General features: G+C 41.5%; 1 protein-coding gene and 1 long non-coding RNA gene across 4 annotated transcripts in view; one reads left to right on the top strand and one right to left on the bottom strand.

Annotated features, from left to right (window-relative positions):
- The window catches only part of LOC120108804 (ent-kaur-16-ene synthase, chloroplastic-like), a 49213-nt gene extending 33535 nt beyond the window's left edge, over window positions 1–15678 (top strand). Inside the window, exons 9-15 of one of the 2 annotated variants that reach the window (XM_039122520.1) lie at window positions 102–319; window positions 438–550; window positions 628–726; window positions 813–1028; window positions 1125–1257; window positions 1345–1590; window positions 15272–15678. In XM_039122520.1, the coding sequence (XP_038978448.1) occupies window positions 102–319; window positions 438–550; window positions 628–726; window positions 813–1028; window positions 1125–1257; window positions 1345–1590; window positions 15272–15595 (1349 nt within the window). In that variant the 3' untranslated portion in view covers window positions 15596–15678. Of the gene's footprint in view, window positions 1–101; window positions 320–437; window positions 551–627; window positions 727–812; window positions 1029–1124; window positions 1267–1344; window positions 1591–15271 lie in introns of both variants that reach the window. The other variant, XM_039122519.1, reaches the window with a different exon arrangement.
- LOC120108805 lies at window positions 82–20510 on the bottom strand. 2 transcript variants are annotated; one of them, XR_005509999.1, is made up of 3 exons: window positions 20151–20510; window positions 16199–16269; window positions 82–157 (listed from the first exon to the last, which is right to left on the bottom strand). It is a non-coding gene; the product is annotated as an uncharacterized LOC120108805 (long non-coding RNA). The 2 variants fall into 2 exon arrangements; XR_005510000.1 differs by lacking the exon at window positions 82–157 and adding an exon at window positions 7287–9303.
- Between the last annotated feature and the right edge of the window lie 7170 nt (window positions 20511–27680).

Below are 27680 nucleotides of genomic sequence, written 5' to 3'. Positions count from 1 at the left end.
CCTTAAGCTAGAGGGTTTTAAATCATGGTTACTGTGGTGTATAGTGTATACTGTATATATCTATCTTGAGTGTCGATTTAATGTGTTGACATGTGATGCAGCTGCCTTAACTCAATTTGGTGACTCAAGCTTTTTCTTCAATTCAATCCAAGGACATCTGAAAGATATGAAAACAGTTCTAGAGTTATACAAGGCATCACAAATCAAAATCTTACCAATGGAGCAGATTCTCGATAAACTAGGTTCTTGGTCAAGTAATCTTCTGAGAGAGGAATTATCCACCAATTCAGAGCATGGACTCCAAGTTCTTTCTCAGGAGGCAAGTTTTTGATTTGAGCCTGTAAAAGCTCAATGTACTTGCATGTTCAGGACAGAAAATTTGTAAACATCTGGAAATAGCAACGGAAGTTTCATAACTCAAATTCTTATCATCTCAGGTGGATTATGCTTTTAAATTTCCCTTTTATGCCAACTTGGAACGCCTAGAGCACAAGAATTATATTGAGAACTTTAAAGTTGAAAACTTTCAGGTTCTCAAAACATCATATACGTACGTATTAACTTGTCAGGAAAGAAAATCTTGTCTTGCATTTGCACTTACAATTCATGCATTGAACCATTTATCAGGTCTTCTGGCGTTGATGACAAGGATCTGTTAGAACTGGCACTGGAAGATTTCAATTTATGTCAGTCTATATACCGCAAAGAACTCCAATATATTGAGAGGTAGATATTCTTTCCTCACTTTTAAGTGCAACACAAGCCTATTCCTTTTCTTAGTTCAATGTATGTTGATAATTTTAATTGCACAGTTGGGTCAAAGAAAACAGATTGGATCAGCTAGAATTTGCTCGGCAGAAACAGACATTTTGCTATTTCTCAGCTGCGGCTACATTATTCTCCCCTGAAAGTTTTGATGCTCGTATGTCTTGGGCCAAAAATGGCGTGCTAACCACCGTTGTTGATGACTTTTTTGACCATGGAGGATCTAGAGAGGAATTAGTAAATCTTATATCATTGATTGAGAAGTATGACTTAGTTCTTTTTTCATTGGTGTTACCATAGTGCTGGCTAACTTATTAGGTTTATAGATCATCATGCTCTTTTCCTCAAATCTCTAACAGGTGGGATGAAAATCATGAAAAACAATTTTGCTCGGAACAAGTCAAAATTATCTATTCTGCTATCTGCAGTACAATTAATGATCTCGGAGCCAAGGCATCTGCATTGCAAAAGCGTAGCGTCACCGACCATTTAGTTGAGATAGTGAGATCTTATGTCGCAATTCTAATTTCAGCTAAGTATTTTTGAGGGGGTTGTAACATTTGGTCTTATAATTGACAGTGGCTTACTTTGGTGAAAGCAATGATGAAAGAGGCAGAGTGGGTGAAGACCAAGACAGTGCCCACAATGGATGAATATATGGCAAATGGTTATGTATCATTTGCTTTAGGACCCATTATACTCCCAGCACTCTATTTTGTTGGACCGGAGATTTCAGTTGATGCCATTGGTGATCCAGAGTATCATAATCTATACAAACTAGTGAGCTTGTGTGGGCGTCTACTTAATGACATGCAAAGTTTTGAGGTAATATTTTTATTTTTCTCTTCCTTGTTCATTATATACTTCGTTGAATGAAATATTGTGATCTGATTACCAAGGAGCTATTGCTTCATGGACATCATACAGAACCTTCAAAGATGAAATCTAGGGAGTTAAACTGATTAAGCGTAGTGTAGTATGTCTTCTTAACTTACATGCATGAGCATGTTTATGTACATAATGTACCTGAGATAGTCAAGCTTCCAAGCCTGTTCCCTTGTACTTTTTATTGGATTCAACCTTTCTATTTATCTATTATCTCCCATCCATGTTTAAGTTCTTTGACAGATTTCATTTTCAAATTTTATATCACCACCTTCATTTGAAAGTTTCCTCCATTTAAACTTGTTTGGTTTTCCTTTCTCCATCCCCCTGCATGCATGCATGTCTCTCTGTGTGTATACATGTGAGTGCATGCATACAAATAATAACCACTAAGACGTATGCTATCAAACAACATGCATTATGCTGTTTATCATTATGTTTTGTGCACGCAGAAACACAGGTTTATCCGTTTATGGTTTACCAATAGACATCTCTGATTTGCTGTTTCATGGAGTTATGCCTGTTAATCATAAATATATATGCAAACTTGTTTCCACCTATTAAAAACATCTTTTTTGGTTCCTTCTGTGCTGATATTCCAAACTATTGACCATGCCAGCTTACTGCTATCTTACAATGTTTTTCCTAAGTCATTATCTAGAAACAACACTACATTTCATTTCATCCACTTTAATTCTGTTGGATGCTTCTCCATCTATTCCTCTCTTTTAATATTCAATATCTGGTTAGGTATCGATCACTTTGGGCATATCTTGCCATCAGTTTCTATGTTATCAAGTTTCTAGGGGCATTTTTCCACTCTACTGCCATTAAGATCTTATTCTGTATGCCAATTTCTTTTTTTTTTTTACTCATGTTTTATCAATCTATTGATTGACAAATGAATAATGCGGACTCTTTCATATATTTTTTGGTTTATCTAAGGCAAGTATGGAAAGATAAGAATTTATTACTGTCAGGTGCAAACCCACTACAAATGGAAGCTCATTCCACCATTCTTAGCAAAACTACTTGCCTTGCCTTTTCACCATTCCATAGTTTTCACCCTGACATGCACTTTTCTTCAGAGACAGAGAAGCAAGGTTTGTGTATTGCACACACATAAGATGGCTCTATGCAATATGTACAAGGTGCTATATGTGCCAACACTTGGTAAACCTTGATGTGAGAAATTTCAACTTTATGAATCAATATTTTAAGTCTCACTATTGGACCCCATACTACTATGTTACTGCTATGCTATGGTAGCTCCCGTACTGACACATGGTACCCTGTTGGAGTTGGCATACCACCTGTACCATATGTCAAATTGGGCAGGCTGAGCCTTCATACCTATTGATACCATACCAAGTCAGTACCATATGCCCTGTACCATCCGGTATATGTCAGTACATAGAATGCTGCTGTGGATAGATGCTCAAAGATGTGAAATAAAAAGAAATATTTCCTGTTGAAGATTATATTAGATAGTTTTCTGTTTATGAATAAACAAGTATTGATCATTTAAAATATATGTTCTTTTTCTAATAAACATAATAACTTCAGATTTTGGATGTGCATTTTGTTTTACTCCCCACTGTAAAAGTACACATTCTACACCACATTAACAGTTCTAAGCTCCAAATATCAACAATAATATCATTTATGGAAGCAAATTTTATAAAACTACATTTTTAAATAGTTTGGATATGTCAAGTATCACAACATTTTATGTTAATACTGATGATTCTTGGTTCACCCATACTCCTGAGATTCATTGACGCTTGTGAGGCCTCAATTTTTTTTAAATCTATAATGGCATTTAATTTTTAATTTGCATATTGCTTTGATATAGAACTTTCTTCATTAGGCTATATGACTTAATATTCAGTCACCAAATTTCTTGAGTATATCTTGCTTGTTTCTAATAAGAAGATCTTTTAACCTAAGACATGTTTGCTGATTGTTTAAAGTATCACTTTCACCTACTGATGCCTCTATGACACGGGTGCTTAAGGAGAGTCCTTTTCAAATGAGGGAGCCAAAAAGAAATTTTGTCTATGGCGATTTTGACATGGGTGCTTAAGGAGAGTCCTTTTTAATCAGGGGAGCTAAAAAGAATTTTTTTCTATTACAATTTATTTTTGGTTTATACCTAAGCAAAGGCAAATTTTGGAATGCCTATTTATGATGTTTTTTTTTTGCCCAACTTTAGGATGCTTTTTCTCACATTTTTTGTTATGGTCTTTTTTTTGTTATGGTGTTTTTTCTTTCTCCTCATGTTTAGGATTATTGATTGTAATTGTTTGAAAAGCATTCCAAACGTGCCTATATAAAGGCATGTCCTATATTATGTTTTTAGAGAGAATTTAATTCGAGTTTGAGTGAATTAAGAAATTAAGTCTTTGGCTTGTTTTTCTTCTTTTGGGTGTTCTGTATCTTTAGGTTTTTTTTTGGGCAGTGAGCGCGGTTTTGCTCTGTATCTTAAGGAGATTGTTTATGAGTAGTGATCTCTATAACTCTGTATCCCTAGGGTGGATTTCTTTGGGTGGTGAGTTTTTTTTTCCATCAAACTCTGTATCCCTTGGGTAGATTTTTTTGGATGGTGAGTTTTTATCTATCCATTGTTCTTGTTCTTGGAGATTTTGGATTTATCACTATTCTCAAATTTCTAGTTGGTGTTGGAGTGTTCGTTGTCTTTTCCCTCTATTTTTTCATCAGATTTGGTATTAGAGTGTCCCAAGTTGTCATGGTACTCGAGGTCGTGGTCGAAGAGGGCAGGAAGTTGAAGGGCCAAACCGCGAGCGGGATCTTCGTGATGCTGCGAATGAAGAATTGTAGAGAGAAGTGCGTTGGCTTTAACAAAATTTGGCGCGTCTTCACACTTTGATACATAATATCCCAAATCATGAATTAGAGGAAGAAGATTCACATGATGAGGGAGAAGAGACCAATCCTTTTCATCATGATCATAGCCTGACATCTAATCATTTTCGAAGGAGTCGCGAGTTTCAATAAGAGTTCGACATCAAAGTTGATATTCCTAATTTTGAAGGAAGGGCACATCTTGATGAGTTTATTGATTGGTTGCATATGGTGGGGCGTGTCTTTGAATAAAAAGATGTACCAGAAGATCGCAAGATAAAAATTGTAGCTATCAAGTTGAAGAAACACACCTCTGTCTGGTGGGAGCATCTTAAGAAGCAGAGGGCACGTGAAGGGAAAAAACAAATTGTGACATGAAAAAAGATGAGAAAGGTGCTAAGACAGAAATTTCTTTCAAATAATTACAGAAAAAATATTTTTCTTAGATTTCATAATTTTAAGCAAAAAGATTTATCTGTGGAAGATTATTGATAATCAACTTTAAAGACCACATAATAGCACGTATCTGGTAGGATAGTGATTACGGGTATCGATTCACAGGGATTGGGGTACAGTTGTTTTCTTAAAAATATTTGAAAAAGAGAATTTGTGAAGACTATTAAACTAAATAATTTAATAAGAAATACAATTAAAATGATATCAGTTTGGGGGAACCTAGGGCAAGGAATTCACCACTAACTCAGGAATAAGGGTTATTTGTAATTTATTTTATTCTTGAATTATTATGCAGATCGGCTATAAGCCTAATAAGCATTTGAATAAAATTTCACAAAAATAATTTAGGCATAATTCATCTTTAGTTAGCATGAAATGTCTACCCTAATCTAAGGTGGTAGGACATCGCATCTTTCTTAAGCATGAACTATCTTATTTTTACTTCAATGATCATGAAAAACTTTTGTATAGACTTTATACTTGAAATCACAGAATTTAAGCATGAGGTAAAAGGATATTTATTAAGAACAAGAATGTTTATACAATTTCAAGAATATGAAATTAAATAAACAAAACCCGTCTTCCTTTGCTAGGGCTGCATCTAGCCCTAGAGAAGGGTTCAGCCTTCCATGGAGTGGTGGACGACGGCAGTGAAGGAGGAAGACGGCATGGCTGGTGTCTTTAGTCGGAGAAGGAAGCGTGATGATGCGATGGTAGAAGAAGCTCTGTTTCCCCCTCCCCTCCTTCGTTCCATTTCATTTTTTTTTTCTTTCCATGGGAAGTCTTCCCATAATACCCAAAAGTATTCTCTCCCTATTGTCTTCTATGGGATTCAGCCTCCGAAAGATGCTTTCATGGGGTTCGTCTCCTCCCCTTTTATAGCTTCACCAGCCTCTGTTATTGTGCGAAGGATAAGCTTCTTGAGTGAAGAGATAAGGGTAGAGGAACGACTGACGCGTGCATGGAAGATTTGGACGACGAGATTGGAGCCGATCCGGAAGTTGGAAGAAGATAAGCTGGATGCCGATTGATCCTTGGATGCAGGGAATAGCAAGGAGATTGGGAGGAGCTGGATTCGGTGAATCATGCTGAGAGATGATGCAGAAGAAGCCTTGAATCGCGGACGACTGCTGGCTGTGATCCACGGACGTGAAGAATCCGGAAGAAGCTGATCCGTGATGAAGAGATGGTTGCCGAGTTTGCCGGTTCGTGAAGCTCGGGAGGATGAAGCTAGATCGCGGATAAAGCTGGGAATCCTTTGGCTGAAAACAGGGATGATGTTCACGGCTGGGAGGAACTTGTGGATGAGAGCTGGACGCAGGGGGATGAAATGGCTGGATGCAAGCTAGGAACCGATTCGTGAATCTGGGAAGATAAACTCGATCACAGAGCTGTGGAGGACGTGATTTGATCCTAACGGGGAGTTCGGAATCCATGGATGCTAGAGATCAAGCTCCCTTGCTCTGTTCTGTTTTCGTGAAATCTGGGAAGAGGGATTGGAAGCTATGACATGGGAGATTGGCTCTGTTTTGAAGCTAAAATAGGGGAGGAAAGGATTGTGTGAGGCTGAGAGAATCTCGGCTGGGAAGAGGTGATCTGAAAGAATGTTGGATTCGGTTGACTTGGTTCTATTCGTGGGAGACCTGAGAGGATAGGCGTGGGAAGTTTGCTGGGATTAGTCCAGAAGATGGCTGGGATGTGGAGACTGTTGTGAAGATACGATAGGAAGAGGATAAGCTCTGTTCTCAGGGGATCCGGAAGTTGATTTGAGTCCGCAAGGGAAATTTGGGAAGGTTCACTGGCTTGATTCGAAGAAGAGGAAAGAGGCTGTCGCGAACAATCCGGAGAAGATGGGATCTTGGCTCTATCTTGGGAGGATAAGCTCGGGATTTGGAGGAGACCATGGATGTTGAGATGAATCCGTAGATGATTCGGCTGATGGTTGGTCCGTGGGATAAGGCTGCTTTGGATATAGGATGGACTCGGAATAGGGGAGGTGAGCACGTGAACTTGGGATGAGCTTGATTCGGAAGATGAAGATAAGATGAGCTGGAGGATACGTGAACGGGAAGATAAGGATGAACCGAGATAGAAGGAGGGCTAGGGAGTTGGAATGCGGAAGAGATGAAGCTGGATGCTTGGGACTTGGCTGGCAGCTGATCTGGAAGGGGCCTTGAATCGCGGACGGCTGCTAGCTTCTAAAGAAGATGGGTTGCTCTGTTTTGAGGCTGGGAAGCTTGGGAGGATGAAGTCGCATCGTGGGATGAATGCGGTTGCTAGGTTCATGCGGACGGAAGGGAAGATGGCTTGGTTCGGAAGAGGAATGACGTGGAAGGTATGAGAACAACATGGGATGTGGACACTAGAGACTTTGTTCCGAAGCAAGGGGTAAGGCTGGATTCATGAGGGGATAAGAGCATGCTTCATGGGATGAGAAACTGATTCGTGAGGCGCGGGAGATCCCGGCTTTGTTCTTTGAACGGGCTCTAGAGAGGGACTCGGATTGGTTGCAACGTGTGCTCTAGCGTGATCAGGCTTCATGGTTATGAACCAGATGATGGGTTTGACCCAACCTGCATACGTAGAATTCGACCCAAAATCAAACAAACCTGAATTACTTTTGACAAATTACTAGAATGCAACGTTGAAGGGAAATATATCTTTTTATAATGAAATATGTGCATAATAATAATGATAAGTGCTATGATAAATTGGTTAATTTATGTATTTTTAGCACTTATCAATTATACTGCTGAGTTTGAGTATCTAATGTTGTGGTGTGATGTTGTGGAGCCTGATGAGCAAACCATAGCCTGTTATCTTGGCGGGTTACGTTGTGAAATTTGTGACGTGGTACAATTGCAACCTTATTGGATTTTTAACGAGCTATGCAAGCTTGTAGTAAAGATGGAGAAGCAATTGAAGGAGCCACGTGGGAGAGATTTTTCGCCCTACAAGTCGAGACACTCCTTTTAACTGAAGGAATGCTGGACTTTCCAAGATTAATTCCACCAAGGTGTCCTTGTCAAAAATTCCTTCAAAGGCAGAAAGTCTAACAGCTGGTTCTAGTCGTTCCTTACCTCCTATCGGTCGTCGATGCTTCAAATGCCAAGGTATAGGCCATATTGCATCTGATTGTCGTAACTGTAAAATTACTTCTCTTGTGGAGGAAGACGAAGGCGAAGACGAAGTCGAAGCCGAAGATTTGGATGAACCAACATATGATGAGGTAGAAGAAGAGGAAGTGGTTTATGCCGATTAAGGAGAATCTCTGGTGGTTTGTAGGAGCATGAGCGCAGCACATGTAGAGGATGACGAGTGGCTTCGCAACATCTTTCATACACGATGTACTTCCCTTGGCAAAGTCGGTGATGTGATCATTGATGGGGGGAGCTATGAGAATGTTGTGGCAGCATCAATGGTGGAGAAATTGAAGCTTAAAACAGAAGATCATCCTCAACCATACAAGCTTTCTTTGCTTCACAAGAGTAATGAGGTAAAGGCTCATAAGCGGTGCCTTGTTGAATTTTCTATTGGCAAGAAATATTCCAATGAGTTGCTTTGTGATGTTATACCTATGGATGCATGTCACTTATTACTTGGTCATCCATGGCAATATGATAGAAAAGTGATACATGATGGGTTCAAAAATACGTATTCCTTTATAAAGGATGGGGTGAAGATTGTGTTAAGATAGAGAGCAGTCCCAAGCCTTCTAAAGGAGAGAGAAATAATCTTTTGTCCAAGATTGAAATTGAAAAGGCCATAGTGGAATCTTGTAGAACCTATGCCCTTATTGTTCTAGAGGAGAATGAGGAGAAGCGTAAGTTGCCCCTTATCATGAAAACTTTGTTCCATAAATTTTCTGATATTGTTTTCGATGAAATTTCATTTGGACTACCACCTATGAGAGATATACAACATTGCATTGTCTTCATACCCGGTGCTAGTCTCCCAAACAAGGCAGTATATAGGATGAATTCTAAGGAGCAAAAAGAGTTACAAAGGCAAGAAGATGAGTTAATTGTTAAGGGGTTAGTGAGGGAAAGCATGAGTCCATGTGCGGTTCCAGCTTTTCTTGTCACGACTCGGACCTTGATCCGTGACACGGCCATGCTATTGCAGACTACCGTCCACAATAGCACGAAACCTCATAATCACATAATAGGGCAGTCAAACTGGTTAACTTTCATATATAACATTTCTAGTATAACTTACTAGATGGTACAAAGTACAGAGTTTCTAAAACAGTTTATGTACACAAATGTATGTTTTACCCAAAAAGAAACCTTGATGCAAAAAGTGTCTCTCGCCTCTATCACTGGCGGTGATCTGAAAGAAAAATGTAAATAAATTGGTATGAGCTATACGGCTCAGTAAGTAATCATGTATAATCTTACCGGATCAATCTAATGCTAAACATGTTTATGCAGGGTTTGAGAAGCTAACATATATATCAAATACAAGTTTTCATATATATAATATATACTCAAACCGAGCTATAAATCAATGCATGTACAATCATGCAGTTTCATAAATATGATTATTCATCATAAAATTGTGCCATTATTCCATGATTTGAAATCTACACTCTCAGATTTATAGCTACGGCCGTACTTAACTCCCACGGCAAGGATCGTTAGCCAGTTATTCAACCCCACTGGCGGGGTCCATATGCTCAGTTATTTTTACTCACTGGCGGGGGCCATCCATAGCATTTGAGAGTTCATAAATTATAACTTTCATAGATCATACTTTATAAGTAGATTGAAAACTGATTAATAGCACCTCAAACCATTACTTTCATGATCCTGCTATAAATATCATTTTAATGCATTTGTAACACCATATCATGAATCATGCTATCTTTGGTAAATCATGCATATTTGCTTGATCCTTATTTGAAAGTATAAATAATACTTTATAAACAAAGTTTTATAAATCTATACTCTCAGATTTATAGTTATGGCCGTATTTAACTCCCACAGCAAAGATCGTTAGCCAGTTATTCTCCCCTACTGGCGGGGTCTATATGCTCAATTATTCTTACCCACTGGTGGGGCCAATCCATAGCATATGAGAGCCCGTACGTAGTACTTCTCGCAAATAGTACTCATAGGTAGAGTGAAAACTCATTAACAGTATTTCAAACAACTAATCTTATGCATAATTCAAACGCATAAATAATACTTTATAAATTATGTAAGCAAGCGTATACATGATCCATAAAATAATAAGATTAAGGCATGTTATTTACTTTTTTCACAAATCATATATACAATTCAAATTGCATGAATAGTATTTGTTCATCTTATAAAACGTGATACATGATCTACAATAAGATTAAGACAGGTCACTTACCGAAATTCGCTTTCAAATTTCTTACGTCTGGGCGACAAATCCTTGATCACCTAAATTAATAACATAGGGACCACATTATTTCCTATTTATTCATAATTTCTAAATTTGTCATAACATGAATTTACTTGCTTGGATTTTATGTCCAATTTACCTAATTTGAAGCATTTGGGCTCGATTTAGAACAAAATTGGGTTTACGTAGGTCAATTGGGCTTTTAATTAAAGGATTGGGCTTGAGTCAGGGTCAGCCTGAGGCCAATTTGTTCTCAAATTAGTTGAATTGGGCTTGAATTGGGCCTGATTCATATTCAATTGGGTTTGCTGGAACTAACCTAGCTTAATTGGGTTCGGATTTGACCCAATTTACAGTTTGGGCTCATCTAGACTTAGCCCAGTCTAATTAGGCTTGGGTTTAGTCAAATTTGGCTAAACCCATTTTGTTTTATTGGGCTTAATGGGTTTCGGATCCGAATCCAGATCCGACCCGTTCGGGCCTTTTCTTTTTTTTTTCCCTTCTTTTTTTCTTTCTTTTCCTTTTCTTTTTCTTCCTTGTTTCTTTTCGAATCTTCTTTTTCTCTATTTTCTCTTCTCCTCCCTCCTTCCTTCTCTCTTTTCCTTTCTTTCTTCTCTTCTCCCGATCCCTCTTTTCCTTCCCCCTTTCTTCTCCTGCAAAGGGAGGAAGGCAAACTCGGGAGGGGCTGAGCCACGGCTGGCGGCACTTGCGGCCGACGCTCGTGGCCGAGCCCGCGGTCAAAGCCGGCTGCTCCTTCGTTCCCTACTGCAGTGGGGGAAAGAAACCCACCACCGCGGCCATGGCTGCGGCCGAACTTGCCGCGACCAAGGAAGGTGGCAGTCGAGCTCACCGCGCCCGAGGAAGGGGAGGAAGGGCCTCCGGCCGTCGACGGCTGCGACCACGACTGCGGCCAAGCTCACCACGCAAGATCTGTGGCCGAGAACCCCGATAGGCTCTTCTCCCTTCCTTCTTCTTTTCTTTCTTTTCGTTATCAAAAGGTAAAGGAATAGGGGTTAGGGTCTACCTTGCTCCGGAGAGTGGCTGCGACGTCCCTCGCTCCAGCTTCTCTGGTTCAAGGACTTCGCTCTCAGGGAGGAGGAGAACAGTGAGATCCATATTTATAGGGGATTTTGGGGCTTCCTAGGCGGTGAATATCATGTTCAGCGGCACCGCTCATTGGCTGGGCATCTGTCCAGCCCTCCGTTCGGCAGCTGGACTGCCCACCCTCCTTTCCGAAGTAGGAGATGGTGGCTTCCAGGCATCGCCTCCAGCGGCTGGGCAGTTGTAGCTTCTTCCGCCCGACAGCTGGATCTCTCCGAAGTAGGAGGTGGCAGCCTCCAAGCATCACCTCCAGCAGCTAGGCAGCTGTGGCCCCTTCCGCCCGGCAGCTGGACCGCCCACTCTCTCCGAAGAAAAAGGTGGCGACCTCCAGATGGGCTGCCGACATGGGTCTAGGTCGGCCCATCTGGTGGCCCAGGCCCAGTTGTCACACTTCTTGTGCCTAAAAAGGATGGTTCTTGGCGTATGTGCATTGATAGTAGAGCAGTGAACAAGATCACAATAAAGCACCGGTTTCCAATTTTACGTCTTGATGACCTACTTGATCAATTACATGGTGCTTCTACATTTTCGAAAATTGATCTTAGGAGCGGTTATCATCAGATCCGAATGAGGCTGGGAGACGAGTGGAAGACTGCATTCATGACAAGAAATCGATTGCATGAGTGGATGGTTATGCCCATGGAATGCTGTACCGGCCCGTACCGGCCGGTACGTACCGATCCGGTCCTAGACCGGTACCGGAACGGCAAAAAAACCGGTATTTTCCGGTTTTTTATCCGTACCGGCCTCGTACCGGTGCGAACCGGCACCTGGTACGATTTTTATTTTTATTTTTATTTTTTGAACCACAGCGCCGCGCGTTGTGGTTTTTGAAACCACCCGGTACCGGCCGGTACGTACCGGACCGGACCGGTACCGTACCGGTCCGGCCGGCCACCGGTACGCCGACCGGTACCGGTACGGCGGACCTTGGTTATGCCATTTGGATTGTCAAATGCCCTTAGCACTTTTATGCGCCTTATGAATCATGTGTTTAAACCTTTTATGCGCCATATTTGTTTGTTGTGGTTTACTTTGACGATATTTTAGTGTACAACAAGCACATTGATCAGCACTTGATGTATCTTCATCAAGTTTTTGAGAAGCTTTAGGAGCAAAAGTTGCATGCGAACTTGAAAAAGTATCACTTTTGCATGATTAGCCTCATCTTCTTAGGCTTTGTGGTCTCAGGTGATGGAATTAAGATGGATCCAAGCAAGATGGAGGCAATCACAAGCTGGCCTGTTCTGAAGTCTATTCATGATATTCGAAGTTTTCATGAGTTAGATATATTTTATCGTTGATTTATGAAAAATTTTAGTATTATTATTTCTCCTATCACTGATTGCTTGAAAGGGGGAGTCTTTTTGTGGACTAAAGAAGCTCAGAAGAGTTTTAAGGTTTTGAAGAAAAAGGTAACTGAAGCTTCTGTGTTAGCATTGCCGAATTTTGAAGGCCTATTTGAAGTAGATTGTGATGCTTCTAATGTGGAGATTGGTGTTGTCCTTAGTCAAGAAGGTAAGCCTATTGCCTATTTCAGCGAGAAGTTGAGTAAGTCTTGGAGGCGATATTCTACTTATGACAAGAAATTCCATACCATCGTGCGAGCCTTAAATCATTGGAGCCATTATCTTTTGCCCAAGAAATTTGTTCTCTTTTTTTGATTATGAAGCACTGAAATACATCAATCGGCAGCACAAGTTGAGCTGACGACATGCACAGTGGGCGGAATTTTTGCAGATCTTTTTATTCACCATTAAGCATAAGTCCGAACTTTAGAATAAAGTGGCCGACGCCCTAAGTCGAAGATATTCCTTGCTGTCTACCATGCAAGTGAAGGTCTTTGGCTTTGAAGTTCTCAAGGAGTTGTATCAAGATGATCCGTATTTCGATACTATTCTAACTGAATGCATGAAAGGGCCATTTAATCATTTTGTCTTGCAGGATGGATTTCTTTCCAAGGACAATTGGTTATGCATTCCTCAATGCTCATTGCGAGAGGCAATTATTCTAGAAGCTCTTGGAGATGGCCTAGCTGGATATTTTGGGTGAGACAAAACTCTTTAGTTGGTGGCGTCTCATTTCTATTGGCCTAAAATGGAGCGAGACATTATGAAGCACTTGGTGTGGATTCATCTTCGGAAGGAGCGTTTTTCAACTAAGAAGTATGGAAAGTTGATGCCAAGAGATGATGTTCCATTCAAAGTGCTGCGACATGTCGGGAAGAATGCTTACAAGGTTGAACTATTAGGAGACTGTGGTGTCTCAGCTACATTTAGTATATCTGACTTGTCCCCTTATCATGGAGATGAACATGAAGCTGGTCTAGACTCGAGAACGAGTCTTTTTCAATCGGGGAAGCATGACATAGGTGCTTAAGGAGAGTTCTTTTCAAACGGGGGAACCAACAAAAAAATTTGTCTATGGTGATTTTGACACGGGTGCTTAAGAAGAGTCCTTTTCAACCGGAGGAGCCAAAAAGATATTTTGTCTATGGCGATTTTGACATAGGTGCCTAAGGAGAGTCCTTTTCAATTGGGGGAGCCAAATTTTTTTTTTTCTATTACAATTTATTTTTAGTTTATGCCTAGGCAAAGGCCAATTTTGGAACGCCTATTTATGATGTTTTTTTTTTTTGCCCAAGTTTAGGATGCTTTTTCTCACGTTTTTATTATGATCTTTTTTCTTATGGTATTTTTTCTTTCTCCTCATGTTTAGGATTATTGATTGTAATTGCTTGAAAAACATTCCAAACGTGTCTATATAAAAGCATGCCCTATGTTTTGTTTTCAGAGAGAATTTAATTCGAGTTTGAATGAATTCAGAAATTAAGCCTTTGGCTTGTTTTTCTTCTTTTGGGTATTCTGTATCTCTATGCTTTTCTTTGGGTGGTGAGCGTATTCTTGCACTGTATCTCGAGGAGATTATCTGTGAGTGGTGATTACTAGAACTCTATATCCCTAGGGTGGATATCTTTGGGTGGTGAGTTTTCTTTTTCCATCAAATTCTGTATCCCTTGGGTGGATTTCTTTGGGTGGTGAGTTTTTATCTATCCATTGTTCTTGTTCTTGGGAATTTTGGGTTTACAACTATTCTCAAATTACTAGTTGGTGTTGGAGTGTTTGTTGTTGTCTTTCCCCTCTATTTTTCCAGCATCACTCTAGAATCTTGTCTAATCATTTGCATCTTTAAATTCTTAGAACTTGTGGATGTTACTCCATTTGTTGCAATGCCCTTCGGTGTTATAGAAAACGTACATGAAAAACAATTGCACTTGCTGTTTAGTATAGGGATGACCTTGATGAAAGCGAAGCTATCAAGCAACTGTTGAAATATTGAGAAAGTATGGAGAGTGAACATGGTAATAAACAAAATTCTCCAACAAAACTATTTAAATTTCTACTTATAAATAACCTTTCTCCCTATAGCCTCAATTGTTATTTTGTCCTACCCAATAGTTTCGACTTTATCTTTCCTAATTCTATTTATGTTTCATATAACTAAATAATACCTGCTCCCTTGAAGAACAAGATGTCTTAAAAAAATTTATAGTGTTCTTTCTTTTGATCACAAGGACAAGTGAAGGCATGTTCAAATAGCAGCAGCTAAAATGGAATAAAGTGGGATTGCCTCCTAGGAGTTAGACTAACCTCGAACTTACTATATTGAGTTATTGACCACTGTGTAGTTTTCTAGTTCTGGGTAATATATTGCTTAGGGTTGATTCTACGTTACGATATTAGTGGAGGTTAATATCCTTGCTATGAAGCTCTTCTTATGCTTGTGGATTCGTATTTCATTTTGAAACTAATGAGTATATTGACAGAGGGAAGGCAAAGAAGGGAAGCTGAGTAGTGTGTTGCTTCGTATTGCTCATGGTTCTGGTTCGGCTTCTGAAGAAGAGGCTATTATGGAGATTCAGAGCATTGTTGACTCTAGCAGAGCAGAACTGCTGAGGCTTGTGTTGCAGAATGAGGGAAGTGTGGTTCCAAGAGCTTGCAAGGACCTATTTTGGAAGATGAGCAGAATACTGCACCTCTTTTATATGAAAAATGATGGATTCACATCACCAACGGAAATGGTTAGTGCAGTGAATGCAGTGATTTATGAACCACTTAAAGTTGGTCACATTTTTTCACTTGTTAATTGATAAAAAGATTTATTTCAATGTGTTCTAAAATGAAAAGGTGCATGAATTGTTGTTTAGACACTTCTAAAGTTCTCTTTATTGAACAGAGTGATCCAATTAAGATTCAATTTGATCTTCAACATGATGTGGTAGCATCATATTATTAGTTTGTTATGTCATGATGCTGGATGATCTAAGCTTGATTATTAAATAAGCTGCTGTCCACAAATTATGAGTATGCATTACATTTTATACTTTTTGAGTATTTGTCTATCTATCCAAATAATAGAGAACAAGTATGATACTTGTACGATGCATGGAAAATAATAAAAATTTAAATTAAATTTATTTAATAGCCGAGCAAGAAATTTTAATTGGCATAAATATATTGTAAATAATAAAAATTTAAAATTAATTGAAGTAAAAAATGTCTTAAAATTCATAGAAGGATGGAAAACAAGAGCCAATGACTAATTTAATTGATAGAAGAGAGGAAAAAGGGCATCAACCAACCCCACATGGTGATGTTTCGAATATCTATCACTGTATCCAACCCAAATTCTACTGGTATAACTCAAGATGCATGGATTAAATAAAAGATCTAAAAGGGCAAAGATGCTAGACCTGAAATTGTAGACAACCACAGCTCTCGTGTATAATCCATTTAGAATTGTGATTTCACATGTGACGGACTCCTATTAATTGATATTTTTGTTACAAATCTTACTCGAGGTACATCGAATGATGGAATAATTATAAACTCTTAGATATTTACATAAAAATATTAAATAAGAAGCATAAAAACATATTGACAAATAGGAGATATATGAAATAGAGCATATCAACAAACAAAAAATATCGATCAATTTGAAAGCAAAGATGAGAGAAAGCTAATTTCTGCTACTAATATTAGTACTATATTTTTGCGGGGACGGTCTTTGGCCGGAGTCTCACACAACAGCATAGTCCACATTAAGCTAGCAGAGAAAGAGGACTGTGTTCCTCCCAAGGTATTGTCCGCTTTGGGCGCTTCGGCCCATGCGTCCAGCGCAGATGGGGGGAGACCACTGTCCTCATGGTTTTGCCCTTCAAAAGGCGCCTCGAGAGGAAAGAATTTCCACCTCCCATTTAAGGCACAGAACCTTTCCGCTACTAACCGATGCGGGACTAAATTCAAGGCCCCCTCCCTCCTCCGCAACATAGCCCCCCCCAGCGGAAAGGTTCTTGAGCCTCCGCAATCCTAAGGGGTAGTCAACGGTGGGAGGAGGCGCCCCCTACCTGGCGCGCCATCTGTTGCGGGGACGACTTTTGGCCGGAGCCTCACACAACAGCATAGCCCACATTAAGCTAGCAGAGAAAGAGGACTGCGTTCTTCCCGAGGTATTGTCCGCTTTGGGCGCTCCGGCCCGCGCATCCAGCGCAGACGGAGGGAGACCACTGCCTTTTGGGCGCTCCGGCCCGTGCATCCAGCGCAGATGGGGGGAGACCACTGCCCTCACGGTTTTGTCCTTCAAAAGACGCCTCGAGAGGAAAGGATTTCCACCCTCCATTTAAGGCACAGAACCTTTGTACTACTAGCCGATGTGGGACTAAATTCAAGGCCCCTTCCCGCCCCGCAACACTATACAATAAGCTCATTAGGTGGTTTCAGGATTTCGCCACCCAGCCATGGTGGGTTGTGGTTAGCAGCATTCACCAAGGGTCAAGGACGGAGTCCTACTACCACGACGGCGGTGCATGGCTCTGCTCGCACTTCAATAGAACGTTGGTGGGTGAATCCTCATCCAGATGGAATGGCAAGTTGGCAACTACCCATCCCCCTCCTCTTCGATTCTTGCACCACCCTTCCTGTTCTTCCCGCCAATGCTCTCTTCTCTATCAGACTCCTCATCGAACAATCTACCTTCATGGGTAGGTCTTAGCACAATTGCATCTGTAACGCCTCTGTTGTTCTTCCCTCTAATGCTCTCTTCTTCGTCGTTGCCTTCTTCTTTTCTGACTCCTCATCAAATAATCTACTAAAGATCTACTGCACTGCCTCTAGGAGTAGGTCTTAGTACAACTATAACAAAAAAGAAAAAGAAAAGAAAAAAAATGAAAACTATGGAATGAATAAAACTTGAGCATAATAAACCTTCCTAATTAATGGAATATATGGCATACTTGGAAACAATTTTCAATTGGGAAATAAACTATCAAGAAGAGTCCAATCAATACTTTTCACGATATGACATACTCAAGTTTTCTATGATTATTAGGATTTTTTATAAATTTTGGAGGGGTAGGGCTTTCTCTCTCCCATCCACTGAATAGACCTAGAGATATTGTTCTCGTTTCGATTTCGGAGCTAGAAGTATCATATGTATTTTCACTAGATATTGTTCTCGTTAACATGTGTCTGGATATCAACTAGTACAATCGGTATAGTTAATAGATTATGAGATCTAACGATTTGGGTTTAAATCCTTCCTTCACTCGAGTGATTGGATGGAGAGAGAGAGTCTCCACTAAGTGCGAAATAAGAGAAACATCTGCAAATACTTGAAAGCAAAGTTGTTACTTGATGCATCATCTTCATTGAAGTTTCCAATCGAGCAAATGGAAAATTGGAACATAGCATCATGCAACTGTTCGCATCGGCTTCATGGAGAACTAGATGGCTTACAGTTCTTCTTCAAAGGTTTGTCATAATATCAACTTAGTAAAAAAAAAGAAAAATTACCATCAATGCGTACAGAGCTCATCCATTGATGTGGAGCTCAGTATTCAAAAATGTATGCTTTACGTTTCACATATGGTGTAAACACGTTTTTCACTAGAACATGTGTAATTACAGTCTTTTCAATATCATTCTTATTATTTTAATACCCTTTCAACCGTGCCATGGAGTTGATCTCCAATATAAGTTTTAAATGTATTGGATTTGGCCTCTAAACTACACAGCAGCTTAATTCCCAACTAGATGGAACCTAACCTCAATGAACCAATCCCACCTAAAGAGAACTAGAAGTTTCAATCTCGATGCGAACAGAATCAAATATCGGGTCCGATGTAGTCCTATCTGAACCAAGCTCAATTAGTGTGTTGGGTATGTTTAGAATGTAGACCATGAGCAATTTGCTCACGTTCATGCCAAACTAGGAGCGGACCAAACCCATCAGCAACTCTGTGTAGTTGGTTTGCACCCAAACATCATGTGCCTTTGACCCTGACGTCCACTGGATCATGGTCATATTATGCATTTGTTTTTGAGTAATGCTTTAGAGATTCTACTTCATAGACATGAAAAGTTCCGCCATGTGATGCAAGGTGCTTGGTGTAAGTCACAATGTTTAGGGAAGACAATTGGAGATAAAATTACCATGCCATAATTAGTGGGACCAAAAAAAATTTGTCACAAGCACCCTTTTTTTTATTTTAATATCTGATTTGGGCTTTTTAGGCCTAGTTTAGTTTTGAGTTCACAACTACTTGGCTCGGACCGAGCCCAATTTGATTACAGGCCTATTTTAATAATTCAGCCCGTGGCCTATTAAGGTCATTTCTTCCATACTAAGGGCTCGTTTGGTTCGCGGAAAGCATTTTTCCTCCTACAAATATGATTCCTGGGAAACAAATTCCTAGGAAGAGGATGCCTAGGAAAGTACTTTTGGCATGTTTGGTTGACCATGGGAAAGTGACAAATTTCCAAAATGCTTATGTTTGGTTGGCCATCCACTTTCCTAGGAAAGTTATGTATAATTCCTATTATGCCCTTAATAAAAATTAGGTTTTTAATGTCTCTTTAATGCTTCTTTAATGCTGAAGGGACTTTTTGGGAAAAAGTAAAAATGGAGTAATTCCTGCCTCATGGAAAAGTAACTTTCCCATGTTTCTCATGGGAAAGACTTTCCCATGAAATGTGGGAATCATATTCCCATGGGAATTCAACTTTCCCTTCTCTCTTCTTTGAAAACTCCAACCAAACAAGAGGCATCTAATTACTTTTCCGTTGACCACACTTTCCCCCCTTCTTTTCCCGCGAACCAAACGAGCCCTAAGGGTTTTTTGATTTTAGATTGGGTTATTGGGTCTTGAATCCAATAACCTAATTTCACATTTAGATGTAACTATGATCCATATAATTTCTTCCTTAAAATGGTCTGGCCTACCATATTTTTTTCTTTTCTCCCAACTTCTTCAAAAACCTCTCCTCTCTCCTTTCTCCTCCTGTGAAGAGGGAAAGGGGAGATCCCCCTTTCTTTTCCTTTCTTCTCTCACGAAGGGAGGAGGGCAAGCTCCCCCTCTCGGGAGGGGTCGGGCTGCGGCCGGCAGCAACCGCGGCCGCGCCTACGGCGGCCAGCCCCCTCTTCTCCCCACAGAGAAGAGGGATACTCGGGAGAGGACTGACCCGAGGCCGGCGACGCCACGGTCAAGGATCCACCGGTGAGTGGCCATTCCCCCCTCCTCCTTCTCCTCTTCTTTTTCTTCTTTTTCTTTCTTTCTTTCTTTCTTTCTTTCTTATATTTGATCTATTCTTCCGAGTGGATCGGGAGGAGGAAAGGCAGTAAAGAAAGGGGGAATAGACGGATCTTACCTCACTAATGAGAGTAGGGGGTGCGGGTGGTGAAGTCCGGCGAGGAGAGGCACCGGCGGAGGATACCGGAGGTAGCTAGCATGAGCGAGGACGGCGGCGAACATCAGGTTGCCGGAGTGCCCAGATTTGGCAACATCCTGATTCGAGGATAAGGAGAGAACAACGAGGAGGGGGTTCCCGGAACGAGTGAGCCTTTCGGGGTTCTTTCTTTATTTCTTTTTTTTTTTTTTATAGGCGGTCTTCGAAATGGTTGTGGCCCGTTCACCGCCGCGATGCTCGCGGCGGTTGAGCGAGATCGGAGGCCATTCATTCAAGGCCACGAAGTCTCCGCCCCATAACGCACGAGCAGAGAATCGCAATCGTTCCATTCATATATATATATATATATATATATATATATATATATATATATATATATATATATATATATATATATATATTGATAACCTACTCTCTGTTGTGGTAGGTTATCAATCTACCCATTTTCATTGGACAAAAATATTCTTACTTTTTATAACTTTTAAGGATATTTTATATCTTTTTACAATCCCGCATTAACTCACCCTCTCAACATCCTAATTAATACTCTCTCTCTCACATATATATATATATATGTACGTACATATACGTACGTATGAATCTATACGTACATATACGTACGTACGTATGTATAGGGGATTGATAACCTACTCTCTGTTATGGTAGGTTATCAATCTATCCATTTTTTCGTAAAAAAAATATCCTTACTTTTTATAATTCTTAAGGGTATTTTATGTCTTTTTACAATCCCACATTAACTCACCCTCTCAACCCCCCAATTAATACTTTCTCTCTCCCTGGTATGTATACATATAGATATATATATACATGTACGTACGTGTAGATACATACATATACATATATTAATATATATATATATATATATACATATACGTACGTATATATATACATATATCTATATGCATATACGTACGTATGTGGGAATGGTGTCCTCCTAGGCTCGGAGGGAGCGGGGTCAGCTCTTGATGAGCTCGGAGGCCCAGAGAGGTCGGGACCTCGAGTCCACTCCTCGGGTCGGAACCTAACATGCATGATCGGATGACCTTGCAGGCCCTCTGAGTTCTGCCACCAGGCGCTGCGACTGCCTGTTCCATAGGCGAGGGCTGCTTGGCCTCAGTCGGTGGGGCCTGCTTGGTCCCAGGTGATGAGGGCTCCCTAGCCCTGGTCGGCGAGGCCCTCGTTGCCTTGGGCCATTGGGGCTTCTTCTTCTTTGGCCAAGTAGGTCCGGTTGTGTCGACACGAGCGGGCTCGCCCTGCACGGCACCGGAGGGAGATGTAGCCCTCGGCTTCTTTGACCTCGACTCAGGCTGAGCTCCACCCAAGGCGGCCATCCTCTTGTTGTATTTGGCCATCAAGGTCTCATCATTGAAGACCATTCCTGCAATTTCTGATAGCAGGAATCTTAATGAAAATTGAGTATAAGAAAGGAGAAAAGAAAAAGAAAGAAAAATGACCGCGTTGCCCTTACCCTCGAGATGGGCCGAGCTCAGACCGACATTCAACAAGGCCTCCTTGCTGAGCAGGTCAGGAAGCCTCAGAGTACCTCCCAGGCCGAGCAGCTTGTCAAGAGTCTCCTGCTCGGACTGTGACAACTTGGGGGCCTTGTTGTTCACCGTGGTCAGTGGTAAGCTCCAGGTTAGGTCAAACCCCCATGGCCGCTTGGAGGTAAGGAAGAAAAATCTATCTTTCCACTTATGAATGGGGGAGGGAGTACCTCGAAGGAGTATGTGGCTTCTCCAAAAAGAGAAGTACCACCACTCTTTGTCTACAGAGCTTGCCTTTAACACAAAGCAACCTCGGAAGATGTTTACCGAGGTGGGAAGACCATGAGCAAGGCAAAGGGAGAGGAAGCCAATGATTATTCTCCATGAATTCGAAGCGAGCTTCATAGGTACGAGGCGATAAATCGTTAGAAGCTCGTTCATGAATTAGTGAAGAGGGAACCTCAACCCGGCTTGGAGCGTCTCCACATACGCCCCGATCTGACCTCGAGGAGGGTCAGTGACTCGAGCCTGGGCCCTGGGAGCTCAAGAGTGAACTCGCATGGGAAGAAGAATCGGGCCCGAACCAAGCCCAGCTCCTCTTCGGTCAGACTCGAGCCAATCCCGCCCGGACTGTGGTTTAGCTCGAGCTCGACCTCCTCCACATCCGAAGAAGTCTGAGCTCGGGATGGATCTGCATCGGGCTCAGGAGCTCTCGCAGGAGAACCCATTGCATCTGACATCAAGGGTTCCGCCTTGCTCACCGAAAATCAAGAAAAAAGGAATAACTCTCCGCGTGACCGAGAAGGAAAAAGACCCCTACCCAAGATTTCACTAAAAATGATTGCTGAAAAAAGAGAAAGACCACCCGAAATTGAAGATGAAGGACAAAAGTCCATTGCAAAACTCACCGAAAAGCACCAAAAATACTCGAAGAAGAGCTTGAGGACGACGGCCGGGAAGAAGAAGAGTGAGAGCAATGAAGGATAGATGGGGGCCCTAAGGCATCCCGAACGCCTTATATAGCCTACCTCAACGGCTCTGTTTGGCCTGTCCGGACGGCCGAGTAGCCAGATCATGCCACATGGCAGGCCCAGAAGCTTCCTCAACAGATCCTCCTGGATCGTGGTGTTAAAGGCCGATCATCATGATGGCTGCCTCGGGGGGCGGGGCATTAATGATTGATCCCTTGCATACCATCAGATAATACCTCGAAAGGGAGCGCGCGTACAACGCATTGAAGAGCTCCCTCAACCACTTCCGCTGGAAATGACGTGATAGCTCGAACCATCCAAGCTCGGCCTGAAGTCGATTAGCTCCAAAGATAAGAGAGATGCAGCCCACACGACATATACACCTTCACAGACATGTTGCTGTAGCATAGGACGATCGACAACTTGGTTACTTCCTTCGCTCGAAATAAAGAATGACTCGAACTCGAAAGTTGGGGGGCAAATGATGAGAGGCAAAATGGATTGTCCTACTCCGGCGTGGAGTCACCCAATTCTAGCCGAGCAGACCTTAGAGAGCCGAGCAAGCTAGACCTCAGTCCCGCCAAGAGTCATGCCGACCTCGGACCCTGCCAATGGCCAAGTTGACCTCAGCTAGAGGCCAGGCCGACCTCAAACCCTACCGAAGGCCAAGCCGACCTCAGCCAGAGGCCAGACCGACCTTAGACCCCATTGAAGGTCGAGCTAACCTCGGCCCTGTCAACCTTGATCTCATCGAAGATCCCGCATATTCAATGCCCAGGCGGCCAAGCGGCCAGATCGTGTCACATGGTAGACCCAGAAGCTCCCTCAACAGATCTTCCTGGATCGCGGTGTTAAAGGCCGGTCATTATGACGGCCACCTCAGGGGGTAGGGCATTGATGACTGGCCCCTCGCATACCACTAGGTAATGCCTCGGAGTGAGTGCTCTCTCAACCACTTCCGCTTAGAATGACGTGGTGGACTCTCAGAACAAATTCAGAAAGATATCTCCCGAATTCTCCACCCATAGGATTGACCTCCGTGCTCTACGCCGCCCCTAATTGATGGCCAATTGATCACGAACCGACCCAAAATTTCAGGTAACGGCCAAAACCCTTGCCCTATAAAAAGAGAATAGGAAAAGGCCTTCGGCAAGCTATTATAAGCTATTTTAAGCTACAAGAGTCCATCCAAGGCACTCAAATACTTCTCTAAATGCCCGGTTAACTTAGCCATTGGAGGGCCTGCACCGGAATCATCGGCCAAGGCTTTGTGCAGGTACCTTGGAGCACACGAGGTGGCCCTTTTTCTCCATCCCGGCCGGCGTCTTCTCGGCTTGTTCCGGCGTGGTCACCCTCAGGCCAAATTTGAACCACAACACTGACAATGATTAAGGTTTTCTTCGGATCTTACCCCACAGGTAGGGAAAAGTTTGTTAACATAAAGCCCACTTAGATGATCGATATACAGATTAAAAGATGCTACCAGATATGATATGTAGCTGACTGTATCTGTTTGTCCTCGGCAAAGAATCAAGTTAAGCCATACTGTCATGCCTCCGAGCATGTTATCTGAGTTAACCGTGTGACACGACAACATGAATCCCAGAGGAATGCCTAGGAGATAATGCGAGGCCTATCTTTTATTCACACACAAATATGTCATTTCAAACTCAGATAGTGATGGAAATAAATAATCTAATAAATTTATTTAATAGTCCATAATTATTAATAATAAGAATACATCAAATTATTCTAAAACATACTACATAAATATTTTCTAAACTCTAAGCTCCTTACTGCTGGGTCCCAAGCACCGTCTACTTGACTACATCTATAAAAAAAAATAGAAGAAGATAATGAGCTTCAGAGCTTAGTAAATTACCAAAATCTTTAGTAAGATCAAGTATATTATGTAAGAAAAAATTTTGCATGGTTTTCCATAAATAACAATATGCCAAAGAATACATGAAACATATCAAATATATATATATATATATATATATATATATATATATATATATATATATATATATATATATATATATATATATATATATATATATATATATATATATAGATTTCAAAAACTAAATAATGCATTTGGCATTTTCAAATCAACCAAGGTTGGACCGTCCTTTCCACTCTCCTAGTCTCTACGACTATGGCCACAATCGGCCTATGGCAAACCCCAAAAGAGACTAGATCCTGATTACAACATGTTGTCCGCCGATCATGTGCCAATAATCGCCCCATTGGAGGCCCGAAAGAAAACTAATTCTGAAATCACATGGAGAACATGCTTATATCAACATGTGCTAGCGATAAACCCTGACTGGCTAGGCCAAAAGAAAACTAACTCCTAATTACAATATGCCGTCAGCCGGCATGCGCCAGTGATCGCCCTACTAGAGGCTCGAAAGGAGACTAGACCCTAAGCCCGTGTGGACTAGACCCTAAGCCCGTGTGATCATAGTCAGATAAGAGAGTGGCAAAATTAGAATACAATATTATCAACATATTTATCTATGCAATAAAATATGATACATGCCCAAGTAATTCATATCATACTTGATCCAATATTTTACAAATCAATTTCATGAAACATGTATATGATACTTAATTTCAGCACAATATAATAGCAATAGATTAATTTTCAAATAGTGCAAATTGGATCATGATTAAACACTAGTGGTAGAGGTAACATACAAGTTCCTCCCTAAATCTCTCGAAAACCACCAATTCAGAAAATCGTCCAAAGACCTAAAATAATTAAATATCTTCTTAGATTTCTATAAAGCATCATACAACAACTTGAAAGGTCCTAAGATAGGGTCCAGTCCATGTCTAGCCTATCGACACTAGACCAACATCTCCAGTTCTGGACCATCCTTTGGATCAAAGCATGAATTTTACTAGGAGGTAGGAATTTTGGTTTCTTAAAGTAAATAAAGTGGTCTCATTCACACCTCTTCACTATTTGGGTCCGGGTTTCCACCTGATCAAATCATAGTTCCTAAGTTAGAAAATTAGACTAATTAAAAGGATTCTAACTCAATTTAGGATCCATTGATAAAATAGAAAGAAGGGAGAGTCTTAGTTCAGGTTCAGTCAAGGGTCTGGGTCTAGTCTATCAGTGGCATAAATCATTACTTCATTTGGACCATGGGCAGAAAAAAGAAATTAACAACTAGAGAAGAAAATCAGAATTTTTTTTCTTTTATAGAAATTAATAAATAAGGGAGTAAAAGATGGGAAGAAAAACTTAAAAGAAGAAGAAAACTTGAAGGAGGAAGAGAAGAAAAGGAAGAGAGGAAAGAAGAGAGGCTAAGGGAGGGGATGCAGAGATCTGGTAGCACAACACTGAAGAGCCGGCAGCGACGACCACTATGGTGGTGGTGGTGACTGCGGTGACGGCTGGCAGAGGTGGAAAAAAAATTTGAGAAAAAAGATCTCGGTTTGGCCCAAAAACAGAGAGAGATGCTTGAGTTCATGTCCATACAAAGGAGAAGGAGGGAGAGGGTGGAGCAAGGCGGCATGGTGTTCCGGTGAGATGGCCGCGATTCCGTTGTGCAGTGGCACTCCGATCGCCTGCATAGAAAATAGAGTGAGGGAGGTGAAGAGAGGGGCAGCGTCTCTAGCTGCCATTGTGGCAGTTTCCTTGGCCAAAGTACCTCAAAGAGGGAGCAAGGGACTCACCGACATGCAACAACTATGGCAGATTCGGCCGACCATGGCGTATTCCGACGGATTCCGGCAAGAAGAGAGGCTGATGAAGCTTGGAACAGGGAACCTGTGAGCTAGAGAAAGAAGGAGAGTTTTGGGGGTGGCGGAGCTCGGCTATGGCGACACGATGGCCGTCGGAGGTGAGGAAGAAAAGATGAGGCAGCTCGGTGGTGATCCATTGCAAGGGATAAGAGGTATTTGAATGATTTCAGAATGGTTTAAATTCGGTCGGCAAAAGGACAAGGCTGACCGTCAGTTGCAGCGGCCCCAACGGCCGCCGACCGTTTTTACCAGCCCGGCTAAGTCGTCACCGGTCACGATTGCTGTGGCCTTATCCAACAGCCGGAGGATTGGGCAGAGGAATGCATCCTCTTCGACTGAAGTTGATGGGCATTGCCGACTTCAATCCAGGATAGGCCAATTGGACCGATTCTCACACATATTGAATATATTACCACCCTTTGATTCTATATTATTATTAGTTCTTAAAAGCTAGCTTGGCCATGGACGCAGAGGATATTAGTAGGGGTGTAAATAGGTCGGGTCGGACCGGATCATAAATGACCCCGACCCAATTCCATTTTTTGTTCGGATCCTAATTTTAGACCTAGACTCAACCCAATAGAAGATCGGGTCGGGTCGTTTCGGGTCCACGACTATAATTTTTGACCCAACGGGTCATTCAGGTCGGGTCAGGTCCTTGTATAACTCGAATCCAACCCAAAAAATTTGGGTTTGATTCGGGTTCAGATCTTGATAAAAAATTCCATATTATCTGTAACGATAATAGCTCTTATTGTAACAATAACAACTATTATTCCAAAATTAAAGGCTAGCACTTTTATTGTACACACCCTCCGTAAACTATACCTCTTTACAATAGCTAGAGCATGTATCCACTCACCCTTTTTCTTTTTGTGGTAAAAGCAGCTACTCATTTCATATAACTCTAACATGAGTACAGCCTGCTAAATCGCGGAAAAGTAAAAGTTGCAAATAAGGATGAACGTCGAAGACAGACGTCCAAGTAACATCCCCGGAATGCCGAGCAACAAAAGAGGCGACCTAGTCTGCAGCTCTGCTCGCCTCCCTGAACACATGTCCTATCTGAGCACCGCCCATCAATCGCGCCACCCTACGGATCTTCCGAATGAGGGGATGACCATCCCCAAACCGATCCACCCCTCAGAGCCAGTCGATAACCACAGATGAGTCTCCCTCAAGGCAGACCCGCTCCACACCAAGTACCTGCCACGCATAGGATATACCCTTCCAAGCAGCTCGCAGCTCTG

Source organism: Phoenix dactylifera, unplaced genomic scaffold (genome assembly GCF_009389715.1).
Source record: "Phoenix dactylifera cultivar Barhee BC4 unplaced genomic scaffold, palm_55x_up_171113_PBpolish2nd_filt_p 001564F, whole genome shotgun sequence".
NCBI lineage: Eukaryota > Viridiplantae > Streptophyta > Magnoliopsida > Arecales > Arecaceae > Phoenix > Phoenix dactylifera.
Note: the sequence above shows the minus strand (reverse complement) of the source record. Positions and strands in the feature narration are given on the sequence as shown.